General features: G+C 41.4%; 1 protein-coding gene across 1 annotated transcript in view; it reads right to left on the reverse strand.

Annotated features, from left to right (window-relative positions):
* Positions 1-14,395, reverse strand: part of ARHGEF18 (Rho/Rac guanine nucleotide exchange factor 18) — a 298,383-nt gene that overhangs the window by 30,719 nt on the left and 253,269 nt on the right. Inside the window, 4 exon segments of the mRNA XM_083179196.1 lie at positions 561-646; positions 6,099-6,233; positions 13,466-13,654; positions 13,755-13,846. Coding sequence (XP_083035322.1) covers positions 561-646; positions 6,099-6,233; positions 13,466-13,654; positions 13,755-13,846 — 502 coding nt within the window.

Below are 14,395 nucleotides of genomic sequence, written 5' to 3' on the forward strand. Positions count from 1 at the left end.
GTTTAATGCTGGAATCCAAGGTCAGAAACAATGCCTGTAAGGCTGACACCCATCAGACAAAGTGTGATTTCAGCATGCCCCATAGACTGATTGGCAGTGACCAGACATTGCCACACAAAATGCAATAATCATCTTGATCTGCCAATAATCTGTGGATTGGTCCAATAATCACAATAAGCATGCCCAGGATAACTATTTCCTGGAGAATGAAGTGTAAAATCACACAATCTCCAAACTTTAGGATCTTTTTTTGTCATCGCAAAATGAATATGCTGGAGATACTTAAGCAGGATTATACTGCATATGAAATGCTTCAGTATAAATTACTACAAATGTATATAAAACGAGTCTAAATTGAATAGACCAAACTAGATTATTTTATTATTTATTACCAGCTTAGCCTTTCTTGCATCTTAAAAGAAATACAATACCCAAACAAAAGGCAAAAGAGAGCATTTTATCCTCTATATAATAAAAATATGATAACCTCCCCCCCAAAAGTATAATTGTATCTTTCATATAACAAGTTTTAAACTGAGGGGGTAAAGCAATTTGCCTACCTCACTAAACTCCAAGTCTTCAATTTGGGGTTCTGAACTGGTGGAAGTGGTACGCCGGTCCTTGACCCTTTGTTTAAAGCTGGCAGCTGGAAAAAAGATACAGAAAATGGGGTTTTCAGAGATTCTAAACACATTGCTATACCGTTTATTTATAGTGTGTCAATATAACTTGAGGGAATAAAATCTATATTAGTGAAGATGCGACCTAGATCATTTGTCAATTATTAGAAAGGTCATTGTTTTGTTTTTCCACACCACACAAAAACACAACTACTCTGCCCTCCGTCCAATATAAAAAAAAAAAAAAAAAAGCTTGGGGAAACATTTCTTGGTAACCAAACTACTAACTGAAAAAAGGTTTCATTCCTCCTGAAAAGTGATTACATTATAAAACTATCGTGTTATGTATACCTGCATGCCTTTAGTACTGAATGTCACAGAATAAAGCAAATAATCAGTCGAGAGACAAATTATTGCTCGTTCTCCTTATATATTCTAATAGCCTGGGGAGATGTGTTGGTATCCCTTAGAAATGAATTTATCATGATAACAGCACACATCTTCAATCCTCTAATAAGTCATTCAGCCTATTGTATATTAATATTGAGGGAAGTACACTGAGCATGCAACAGAGAAAGCAAAAGGAGATAGTTGTGAGCACCTTTCATAACGAAAAGCGTTAAGCTAGTACCCTATTGGATCATCTGGCTATCATTCAAACCCTTTTGAATCTTCAACCCAGACCTGCACTTTGAATAATTCCAGCTTCAGTAACCCTCACTGCCCACTGCATTATCACTCCAAAGGCTTCTTCGCTTAAACCTTTGATTGCAAATGTTTCTGTGAAAGATGTGCAAAATATCCACAAAAAATACCAAGGCCGTAGTCAAGGATTAGGAATCACTTTAGTTATTGCCAGCAAATGATCTGAAGTCAATGGGCGGTATTCAATGAGACTGATTCGCCAGGTTTTTATGGAGATTTTGTGCTGTAAGGCGAATTTCTGACTAAAACGGTGAATCACCCTATTCAATGACCAGATGGCGAATACATTTTAAGGTTTTTTTCGCCATGATTCACAGAGTAGCAAATCGCTATCTTTTTATGGTAAAGTGGAAGGTGAACTTTTAAAATAAAGTGTTTTGTTTTTTACAATTGGTGTCAAAAAATCTGGAATTTTATTCTGAGGAGGGGCATGCTATTTTTATTCATGTGCTGTAAAAGCACATGAATATATATTTAATTTAAAAAAAATAAATATATATATATATATATATATATATATATATTTTTTACACAGACCAGCCAGCAGGGGGCCGGAGCCGAGCCGCTCATTAGATATTCATATATTCACTTCACCCGATCATTAGATATTCATGATCGGGTGTAGTGAATATACCCGGTCCCCTGCTGGCACCCCCGGGGGGCAGCCTGTGCTGCCTGGCTCCCTGGGAGCCCACCTCCCCCCACAAACGTTCTGGGGCAGGCAGGGAGACTTCCATCTCCCTGCCTGCCACCGTCCTCAGGCTCCCTGCGGCGTTCGCCGCAGGAGCTCATATTCGCCGGTTAGGGGCAGCGAGCCCCTGACTCGTTGAATAACGGAGCCGGCGAGGCTCCGGAACGTGGCGACCAGTGGCGAATGTGCAGCGAATCCTAAACAGGATTCGCTGAACGTTGCCGGTATTCACATTGAATACCGCCCAATTAATTGAGGTTTTGTTAAACATTGGGCCAAAAAAAGAACAGTCACTGTGAGTGAGGCTGGCACTTTTAGTGGATATCTCACAGCAAGGTTGGCACTCAAAGGGTTAAGGGTGGACATTCACACAAATGTCATTTGATATATACCTAAATAGCAAAAAATGTAAAAAGAAAAAATAGGAAATTTGTGAGGGGCAAGAGGAGGGGGGCTCCCATCTGGTTGATGCTCCACAGCACATTAACAATCAGCATTTCTGTTAAAATCTCTTAGTAGATAAACGGGCAGCGATGTCAATACAATGCACTATATACTAAGCTAATAAAACTAAGAAATACATCCTATTGTATGAAGGCTGCCTGTGTTTTGTGCAACCCCATTTTGTTGACTTGAAAATCTTCATAATATCCTCCTTTACATGTAAATTTAGGTGCGTGATATAAACACTGCATGTGATCCCTTCACGGCTGCTGGAGGCTGTCCAATCTGACAGATCCGTCATGCAGCAGGTCCAAACTTTGACTCCCATCTGATGCGCATGGGTCCGCACATCGGATGTCAAACACATGTGATATGGCCATTTTTCACCCAATTTATCTTCCCGATCCGTTGGAAGCGGATGAAAAAAGAATTGTCCAAACTCCACTAGTGTATGACCAGCTTTAGTATGTGACATAAGGTTTTTTTCCCGTTCTTAAAATGTTCTTGGTCATAGTCAGGGATATTGTAAGAGATGGAAGTATTGCATAGTTAGTGTGCCCTTGTATGAGTGGGATCCATTTATCAAATGGTACATAAAAGTATTGGTATAATATAAAAATGGAAGCTGCAGACCCGTAACTTCCCAATGAAACCCCATAATCTTGTTCCAAAACTGGGTCACTTTCCTACACTTCCAAAAACAAAGAAGTGGCTCCTGCACGTTTACATTTAGGGCATGTTCCCCCTCTATGTCCCCCAAAGTGACTTCTATGAGCTGAGGGAATAATTGCTTGATTAATGTCTCTTGTAATGTAGAAACGTGCAAATATCTTAACGTATTATTATAATACTTAAGAATACAGTCCGTTGGTTCATGTACTAATATGCAAGGAACACATGCTGTAAATGTTTGTGACCATATTTCTGGAAATCCATAATGAGGCCTATTTATACTATGAAACAGGGCTTAAAGTGGTCCTATGATGCTTTTTTGGGTGGCTACCTTAATCCCTATTATGATCATTCATATTTTTTATATTGACTATGCATTTCATGTACTGGACAGGGTTCGCAAATACGCGCTATAGCGCGTATTTTACCCTAAAACGCTCACCGGGGACTCAGTTTTTGAAACTGAAGGGGTCCCCGAGGACGCGCTGAGCTGCGCCTGTGAGGCTGAGCCGCCGTGGCGTGAGCCGCTGTAAAAGCCAATCAGTGCAGCGGCCGCCGGGACCCAATCACTGCACAGTGGCCGCCCGGCAGCCAATCACTGCAGGTGCAAGCCCTGCCAATCATTAATGCCGCGCGCCCTGCCATTTATTTTGAGAGCAGCGGCAGCCTGGTTCACGGTCACAGTGTTTGTGGCATCCTTCTGCTGCCCCCCGCCGTGTAAATTCATTCTGCATAAGAGGTGAGCGTGCTGTCAGCGCAGTGGGGGACTGGATGAGGCTGGAAAAGCTGACACGCTGCTCAACTCAGAGCAGCGTTTCAGCTCTTCCAGCCACATCCAGTCCCCCGCCTTGCAGACAGCCCACTCCCCAGTGTATCAGCCTTACCAGCCCCCCCCGGTAACAAGAATAACCCCCCCACCCCCACGGCAACCAGAATAACCCCCCCCCTGTGGCAACCAGCATGAAAACCCCTGCAAGGAGCATATAACCCCTGGCAACAAGCATGTACTATAGGTAAGCAGCACTTATGTGCTATAATATATACTGGGCATTACAGTGCGTACTATAATACATACTGGGCATTATGGTGTGCTGTAATATGTACTGGGCATAACTGTGTGTGCTGTAATATGTACTGGGCATAACTGTGTGTGCTGTAATATGTACTGGGCATTACGGGGTGTGCTGTAATGTGTACTGGGCATTACGGTGTGTGCTGTAATATGTACTGGGCATTACGGGGTGTGCTGTAATGTGTACTGGGCATTATGGTGTGCTGTAATGTGTACTGGGCATTATGGTGTGCTGTAATGTGTACTGGGCATTATGGTGTGCTGTAATGTGTACTGGGCATTATGGTGTGCTGTAATATGTACTGGGCATAACTGTGTGTGCTGTAATGTACTGGGCATTACGGTGTGTCTTATAATGTGTACTGGGCATTACGGGGTGTGCTGTAAGGTGTACTGGGCATAACGGTGTGTGCTGTAATGTGTACTGGGCATAACGGTGTGTGCTGTAATGTGTACTGGGCATAACGGTGTGTGCTGTAATGTCTACTGGGCATAATGGTGTGTGATGTAATGTGAATTGGTACAACTATGTGACCACACCACTCCCCCCCCCCCCCCCCCCAAAAAAAAAATGCCCTAAATTTTTACGTCCCTATGTGAAGGTTTAGATAGTTTCTAGTATATATGTATCTTTAGGCGAGTGGCCCAATTCATACTCCTCCCCCCCCCCCCCCCCTGACCCACATGTGCCATGCTGGGGAGAAGGGGAGAGGAGGCTTTATTCCGTTGGGACCCAGAAAAGGTCAGGTAGGACCCCAATTTTTAGAAGTGAAGGGTCCCCGGGACCCACTTTTTTGGGTGGTTTTCACGAACACTGACTGGACCTATGTAAAATTTACAACAGCTTTTACACCAAGCCCTAGCTAAAAACGTTTATGTAGTAATATTTTCTGATTGCATTTTTTTTCTATAACTTTATATTGTATAGGGCTTTGAAGATCACGTTATATACGTAACACTTTTATTTTAGTGCAGAAAATCAGTTGATCAAATAGTGCATGGTCACATAGGATACGTCTGTCAGCAAATACCCATTTGGCTGTAGCTGCATTCCAAGAAACTATGCCAGGTTAGCTTTTAAGTGTCCTGGCAGTGAAAACTTTTTTATATGTACTCTGGTTTAATTTTTGCTAGAATATTATTCATAATTGCACAGAAATTTTGTAATTAAGTAGTTTGCCGTTTTGCCGTAGAGTAATGGTGATAGTAAATGATTTACAATTCTAAACAGTAAATTTTAACTTTAAAATTAAAAAATGCAGCAGACCCAGATAAAAGATAAGAAAAAAACACTGCTCACTGAAACATCTAAGGCTCCATACATATAAGATTATAACAATTTAATGTTGAGTTCAATATTGTATAATGTATACACACGACGTGTTGTACGATGCACACTCCTGTGCACCTTATGAGACATCGTATGACAGTCCGGCATTCAGGCTTGATGGTGAGATACTGGGTGATGCTCTGCACAGATTATGATTTTACGTCACATCTTATATTGTGTACATAAGATATCACATGTACAGGAAAGCAAGGGAAATAGTATACAATAATCTTATGATATCCCATCGTTCTAATGTGTACATAGCCTAACTTTGTGACTTATTATGTTAAGTATGTATTTTTTTTCTTAAGGGGTGTACACATGCGTCGATTTTGACAGGTTTCCAATTTAATTTTGCTTATAGAAGCAAAATCAAATCAAATCAAACAGGTTTTAAGACTATTTGGTTTTCTCTATATCAAAAAGAAAAATAGACTCTGTGAATGTGAAAGCAAAGGCCAAATCGAAAGAGGGTGGAACTGGGGAAATCGAAAGAAAAACTAATCGAAAGTAAAAATCGATGCGTGTGTACACATCTTTAGTGTAATAAACAAAAAGTCTCACTTTTATTTGTATGTCCAAAGTTACTGTCATAGCCTCCAAAAGTCTCTGATCTTCTAGGGAGAGGGGAAAGACCAGTGCTGGTGTCATCACTTGGTGTGGAAAACTGTGTCAGTAGCAGGGACTGGATTTCTTCAGCTGTATAAGTAACAATTGTTAAAAAAGAAATAAAAAATTAAATACATACGCATACACTTAAAAAAAAAATGAGAATGTAAATTAAATTTGATTACAAATAAGAGCCAAGAAAAAGCATCTGGATTTTTTGTACAGTATAATAAGAGGACTATAGATTATATCTTGTAGAAAGTACTACTACTATTTTTGAAGAATATGGTGCATTGGGAGTGCAGTAATATGTTGGACAATTCCAGCAGTTGACTAGGATGGAAAAAAAGCCTTGGAAGTTTCTGGAAGAAGCCGTCCTTGTGTCTTTTCCTGCAGTTGTGTCTGCGACTTGATGCGAGTTTAACTACAATGGCTTTCACTGGATTGTGAATTTAAAATGGCCATGGAAAAAAATTCAAAAAGGGTCACCCTTAAAATCCCACATTGCAAGTCTGCCACCCTCTAACCCTTAATACACCCACGCCACCAGTCTTTCACCGCTCTCCTGCCCAACTGGGGATCTTCCCTCTTGCTTCTATTACCAATTTGCCCCCTGATAGTTCACATAATCCCTCCAAAAAAAGAGAATGAGAAGTCATTGATAACTTTATTGGTCATAGAAAATAAGTGTTTTATTTGTTCATGGAAATTGAAGATGGCTTCTAATAACCTTACATATCAAAGGGAAGGGGTGGCTGATTACTCATAATATAACCAATTTCTTTGAAATAACATAAATTCTGGAAGATATTCACAAAAACAGAAGGTGAGCGGTGAACGGGTGTGTTGCTCTAGAGCTCTTCTACTGTCTACATTGTAAACCAAATACAAATTCTCACTAACTAGAGATATGGGGCTAGTCGCAGTCTTACAGCGTGTGGCACCATCATTGTGCCTGGCACTTAACCCTGGAAGATGCAGTTAAAAGTGACAAAGCCCTGGGCATTAGTTGCAGTACATTGCATCTCCTGGGTTAAGAGCCAGGTATTATGCGCTCAATTAAATAGCTCTGCGCACTTAACCTGAGAGTTACATCTCTGCAATGTTTAACGAATTGCCCCTATATTATAAGACACACTGACAAAAAGACAGGCACACAACATCCTTCTGCTATTGATCACATTTAAGTTACATGAAGAATTAACTAATCTGAGAACAGAACCTGCAGTGTAGACACATCTATATAGTGCACTTTGGGTCTACTAGTCTGTGTTTAGTTCTCATATTACTCTTGTATATAGGACTATATGCTGAATAGACAAGAAATGAGAACTGCTGGTATAATCTGCAAAATATGGATAATAGTTTAGACAAAAACTAGGTGGAGGGGATGGCCTACATCTGAAAAGTATAGATATGTATGTAATTGACGAAATATGTAAAATGTTTGTGTTGTGAATTTGTTTTTTTTTAATAAAGATTGCATAAATTTAAAAAAAATCTGAAAAAAAAGCCAGTCACATATCTCCAAAAGAAATAATACACTTAAGTATCAATTCCACAATTCTCTAATAAAATCTTAAAATGTCTTGTACTGTATAACAAATGTTTTTGTTACTTGTGTAATTTACAGTTTCACTTCTGGAAACCTATTCATAGTTACATAGTAGGTAAGGCTGAAAAAAGACTTGCGTCCATCTAGTTCAACCTGGTATAGATATCCATTGCTGATTTGGTAGGTTCTGGTATTTTACAGACAAATTATATTTCTTATTTGTACCCACGGATGTTTTTCTCCAGTAAATGTTTGTCCAACTTTGCCTTGAACGCATTTAATGAGCCAGCCGTTACCACCTCTCTGGGAAGAGAGTTCCAGAGTTTGACTGTTCTGACCGTAAAGAAATTCTTTCTACTAGCTGAATTAAATTTTTTTTCTTCTAATCTATACTCATACCCTCGCATCCTAGATTCCTTTCTAGTAGAAAAGAGGGTGCGTGACAGTTCCTTATATTGGCCCTTGATATACTTGTACATGTTGAGCATGTCCCCCCTTAAACGTCTCTTTTCTAATGTAAATAGTCCCAAATTGCTTAATCTCTCCCCGTAGCTTAAATTCTCCATTCCCCTAATAAGCTTTGTTGCTCGCCTTTGGACTTTTTCTAATTCTATGATGTCCTTTTTATAGTGTGGGGCCCAGAACTGTACTCCGTACTCTAGGTGAGGTCTCACCAATGCTTTATATAGTGGCATAATTACCCTCGAGTCCCTAGTTTCCATTCCCCTCTTAATACATGCCAGAATTTTGTTGGCCTTTTTTGTAGCTACATTACAATGGGCACTACATCCTAGTTTGCTGTCTATTTGGACTCCTAGATCCTTTTCAAGTATGGAATTACCCAGTTCCTCTCCGCTAAGGTTGTAACTTGCACACTGGTTGTGTCTCCCAAGGTGCATAACCTTACATTTATCTACATTGAACCTCATCTTCCATTTTTTTGCCCACTCATCTAGAATTGCAAGATCATTTTGAAGCACGGTGACATCTTCTGATGATTTGATGACTTTGCTAAGTTTTGTATCGTCCGCAAAGATGGATACATTGCTGAGTAACCCTATCCCAATATCGTTAATAAAAATGTTAAACAAAATGGGCCCCAAAACCGAACCCTGGGGCACTCCACTTAGTACCGGTATCACTCTTTGTTCTCTATTACATAGCCAATTCCGTACCCATCTGCAGATATTTTCACCCAATCCTAGGTTCTCCATTTTATTAATCAATCTCTTGTGTGGGACAGTATCAAATGCTTTAGCGAAATCTAGGAAAATCACACCTACAGCATTTCCATTATCGAGGTTTTTGCTAACCTCTTCATAGAACCCTAGTAGATTAGTTTGGCATGAACGATTTTTCACGAACCCATGTTGGTTAGCACTGAGTAGATGGTGATGATCTAAATATTTCTGGATACCATCCCTTAAAAATCCTTCAAATAGTTTACCCACAATTGATGTTAACCCCTTCCCGCCGCAGCCTGTTTTTGCCTTCCTGACAGAGCCCTTTTTTTCAAATCTGACATGTATCACTTAAGTGGGGATAACTTTTTTTTGCCTTTACTTATCCCAGTGATTTTGAGTTTGTTTTCTCGTGACACATTGTACTTCAAGTTAGTGGTAAATTTCCGTCGATACAGTCTGTGTTTTTTTGTGAAAAATACCAAAATGTCGTAAAAAAATGGAAAATTTTGCAATTTTCAAAATGTTAAATTTTCTGCTTGTGAGACAAATAATCATACCACTCAAAATAGTTAATAACTAACATAGACCATATGTCTACTTTATGTTGCCATCATTATTTCAACCTCCTTTTAATTTTTTTGGACACTAGGAGGCTTAAAATATGAATAGCAAATTCTCAAATTTTCAAGAAAATTTCAAACACTGATTTTTTTAGGGACCAGTTCAGTTCTGATGTGACTTTGAGGGACTTGTATGTGAGACACCCCCATAAATGATGCCATTTCAAAAACTGCACCCCTCACAGTATTCAAAACAGCATTTTGGAAGTTTGTTAACCCTTTAGGTGTTTCACAGGAATTAAAACAAAGTGTAGGTGAAATTTCAAAATTTCATTTTTTTTTGCAGATTTTCAATTTTAATACATTTTTCTAAGGAACACAGTACATTTTACTAGACAAATGTGACTAAAAATTGATTCCCCCAATTCTTTTGTTTTCATAAATATCCTATATGTGGCCCTAGTGTGCACGTTGACCAAACCACAGGCTTCATAATAGAAGGAGCACCTACTTGATTTTGGAGCCTCCTTTTTATGAGATTATTTTTTAGGCACCATGTAGGTTTCTAGGCACCATAAGATGCTAAAAGTTAGGAACCCCCCCACAAGTGACCCCATTTTGCAAACTACACCCCTCAGGGAATTCATCTAGGGGTATAGTGTACATTTCAAACCCCCAGGGGTTTCACCAATTTTGATACAACTGGGCTGTGCAAATGAAAAATTACATTTTTTTACACAAAAATGCAGTTCTGGCTCAAAATTTTTCATTTTCATAAGGTATGAAGGAGAAAAAGCACCCCAAAATCTGTGCCCCAATTTCTCCCGAGTACGGCAATGCCTCATATGTGACCAAAAAATACCATTTGGGTGCATGGCAGGACTCAGAAGGGAAGGAGTGATTTTTGTATTTTGCAGCTCAGATTCTGGTGGAATTTTGGTGGGTGCTATGTCGCATTAGCAAGACCCCCGAAGCACCAATACAGTGGAAGCCCCCCACAAGTGACCCCATTTTGCAAACTACACCCCTCAGGGAATTCATCTAGGGGTATAGTGTACATTTCAAACCCCCAGGGGTTTCACCAATTTTGATAAAACTGGGCTGTGCAAATGAAAAATTACATTTTTTTACACAAAAATGCAGTTCTGGCTCAAAATTTTTCATTTTCACAAGGAATGAAGGAGACAAAGCACCCCAAAATCTGTGCCCCAATTTCTCCCGAGTACGGCAATGCCTCATATGTGACCAAAAAATACCATTTGGGTGCATGGCAGGACTCAGAAGGGAAGGAGTGATTTTTGTATTTTGCAGCTCAGATTCTGGTGGAATTTTGGTGGGTGCTATGTCGCATTAGCAAGACCCCCAAAGCACCAATACAGTGGAAGCTCCCCACAAGTGACCCCATTTTGCAAACTACACCCCTCAGGGAATTCATCTAGGGGTATAGTGTACATTTCAAACCCCCAGGGGTTTCACCAATTTTGATACAACTGGGCTGTGCAAATGAAAAATTACATTTTTTTACACAAAAATGCAGTTCTGGCTCAAAATTTTTCATTTTCATAAGGTATGAAGGAGAAAAAGCACCCCAAAATCTGTGCACCAATTTCTCCCGAGTATGGCAATGCCTCACATGTGACCAAAAAATACCAGTTGGGTGCATGGCAGGACTCAGAAGGGAAGGAGTGATTTTTGGATTTTGCAGCTCGGATTCTGGTGGAATTTTGGTGGGTGCTATGTCGCATTAGCAAGACCCCCGAAGCACCAATACAGTGGAAGCCCCCCACAAGTGACCCCATTTTGCAAACTACACCCCTCTGGGAATTCATCTAGGGGTATAATGTACATTTCAAACCCCCAGGGGTTTCACCAATTGTGGTACAACTGGGCAGTCAAAATGAAAAATTAAATTTTTTACACAAAAATGCAGTTCTGGCTCAAAATTTTTCATTTTCACAAGGAATGAAGGAGACAAAGCACCCCAAAATCTGTGCCCCAATTTCTCCCGAGTACGGCAATGCTTCATGTGTGACCAAAAAATGGCAGGACTCAGAAGGGAAGGAGTGATATTTGGATTTTGCAGCACAGATTCTGGTGGAATGTTGGTGGGTGCTATGTCGCATTAGCAAGACCCCCAAAGCACCAATACAGTGGAACCCCCCCACAAGTGACCCCATTTTGCAAACTACACCCCTCAGGGAATTCTGACCCTGTGCCGAAAAAGCTGATCAGTGATGTACGTCACTGATCAGCGCACAGTGGCCACAGGACACCCACAAAATCACAGTGTGTGTAAAAAATAAATAAAAAAAAGACCCCACAGCACCCTCAAAAAAAAAAAAAGGTGATCACTGATGCGACACTGATTACCAGTGAGGGGCAGCAGGTGCACAACCTTTGGTGCAACTGACAGTGCAACTGGCAGCAACTGACAGGTATATATAAAAAAAAAAAAACCCTGCACCCCCAAAAAGTTGCTGATCAGCACAGATATACTGATCAGCACAAAAGGGGGGGCAGCAGACACAAAATATAGCACTCTCTATCACTGTCACTATCTCTCTCTATCTCTCTATCTCTCACTATCTATCACTCTATGACACTGCAGCAGCAGCACTGACAGGTATATATATAAAAAAAAAACTCTGCACCCCCAAAAAGTTGCTGATCAGTTAATTTATACTGATCAGCACAAAAGGGGGGGGCAGCAGTCAGTTGCACACGCAGCACAGCTGTATATATATAAAAAAAAAACCCAGCACCCCCAAAAAGTTGCTGATCAGCACAGATATACTGATCAGCACAACAGGGGGGGGGGGCAGCAGACACAAAATATAGCACTCTGTCACTATCTCTCTCTATCTCTCTCTATCTCTCTCTATCTCTCTCTATCTCTCTCTATCTCTCTCTCTATAACTATCACACTGCAGCAGCACAACACAGGAAGTCACAAGAAGTCACAAGATCCAGGAAGCATCCAGCACGCTACAAGCAGTGATCAGGTAAGTATTTGCAAGGATCAGGTCAGTATATCACGGCAGATAGGCACGGTGACCGCACTGCACGCAATTCCAGACCGGAATGGCGTCTGCAGTGCAGTCACCGTTAGTTTAAATCACCCTCCATGGCTGTGATTGGTCCGTCGGTCCGACGGACCAATCACGGCCTTTGGGGGCGGGTGGGGTGAGGTGGGGTGACACCAGTGTCACCCTTACACCCCGTGGTGATTGGTGCTGTACTTTACAGCACCAATCACCACCGATCCCTGTGTCACCGGCGAACGTTATTCGCCGGTACACAGAAAACGCTGTAATTGGCTGTTCACATTTGAACAGCCAATCACAGCGATCGCCGACGGGGGGGAGGCATCGCCGCCCCCCCTGGACATGCTGGGACATGTCTGCTGTCAGGGACAGCAGACATCTCCAAACTGTCACCGCGTCTATAGACGCGGTGACAGTTTAAAGCCATGACGTACAGTTTAAAGCCATGACGTACATTTTTGCCATGCGTCGGGAAGTACATCCCGGCCATGACGTAAATGTACGTCAAATGTCGGGAAGGGGTTAAACTAACGGGTCTGTAATTAGCGGGATCTTCCTTTTTTCCTTTTTTGAATATTGGCACTACCTCTGCTATTCTCCAATCTTTTGGTACTATACCTGACGATAGTGACTTGCTAAAGATATAATGTAGGGGGGTAGCTAGTTCATCCCTTAATTCCATTAATACCCTCGGATGAATCCCTTACCCTCGGATGAATCCCTATACTATATGTGTGCGACTTTGCAGCAACTTACCTCTAGCTATGGCAGATAGAAGAATAGTTTCTCCTTGGAGGCTCCCTCCATTGTCACATCCAACAAGAAGTCTGACCCTGGATACCTGACGATAGTGACTTGCTAAAGATATAATGTAGGGGGGTAGCTAGTTCATCCCTTAATTCCATTAATACCCTCGGATGAATCCCTTACCCTCGGATGAATCCCTATACTATATGTGTGCGACTTTGCAGCAACTTACCTCTAGCTATGGCAGATAGAAGAATAGTTTCTCCTTGGAGGCTCCCTCCATTGTCACATCCAACAAGAAGTCTGACCCTGGACACTTGAGAAGAATCCTCAAAACCATACAAATCAGCCATTTCCATATTAATCTGCAGCTTTTCACTAAGGTTTTGCATAATACATGTATCCTTCGCATTCAGACGGTCTACAAGAGTAAAGTGAACACAATGTTTATAGGTTAATATTTCTAATGTGGTATTGCATGGTTTGATTTAGAGAAACAAGAAATGAATATTTTTCATTACTTTGAAGCTCCTTTATTCTAGCAGCGCGCTCGATGGCCAGTTTTCGTTCTTCATCTGCTTCACTGGGGAATTCTTCCCCTTCATCAGGGCAACTGCACATAGGATAAAACAAATGTAGCTATAATACAATAGACAAAACTAAAAGCATAATCTTTCTTGGTACTTGTTTCCTAGCATGGCGCCAGGGATAAAAATTGTATCCAACGGGTCCTAAAAAATCGTGTTGATCGCATCACATGCAACCAAATCGCATGCGATGCTATCGACGTGATTTTTACATTGGAACCAATGTTAAATGCCCCCCAGACCCCAATTTTCATTGTATCCCCACCCTGATGGGTCAAATGCCCCGCCATTGTTAACGCCACCCGACGATGAAAGCCAACCCGAAGCGTGGTGAGCCCGCGGTACGCGTCCTCTGACGTATTTATACCCCCACTATCCACGTTGGCGTGGAGTCGACTTTATATAGTGTGGCGGGCGTAGCGAGCCACCGAGCCCGAAGCGTGGGGAGCGCAGCGAGCCCCGCGAGGGGACACACATTACTTCACGGGTATTATGCGTCAGTACACTATATAAAATCAACTCCACGCCGACGTGGATAGTGGGGGTATGAAAAGGTCGGAGGACGCGTACCGCCG

This window comes from Crinia signifera, chromosome 1 (assembly GCF_055691185.1).
Source record: "Crinia signifera chromosome 1, ASM5569118v1, whole genome shotgun sequence".
Taxonomy (NCBI): domain Eukaryota; kingdom Metazoa; phylum Chordata; class Amphibia; order Anura; family Myobatrachidae; genus Crinia; species Crinia signifera.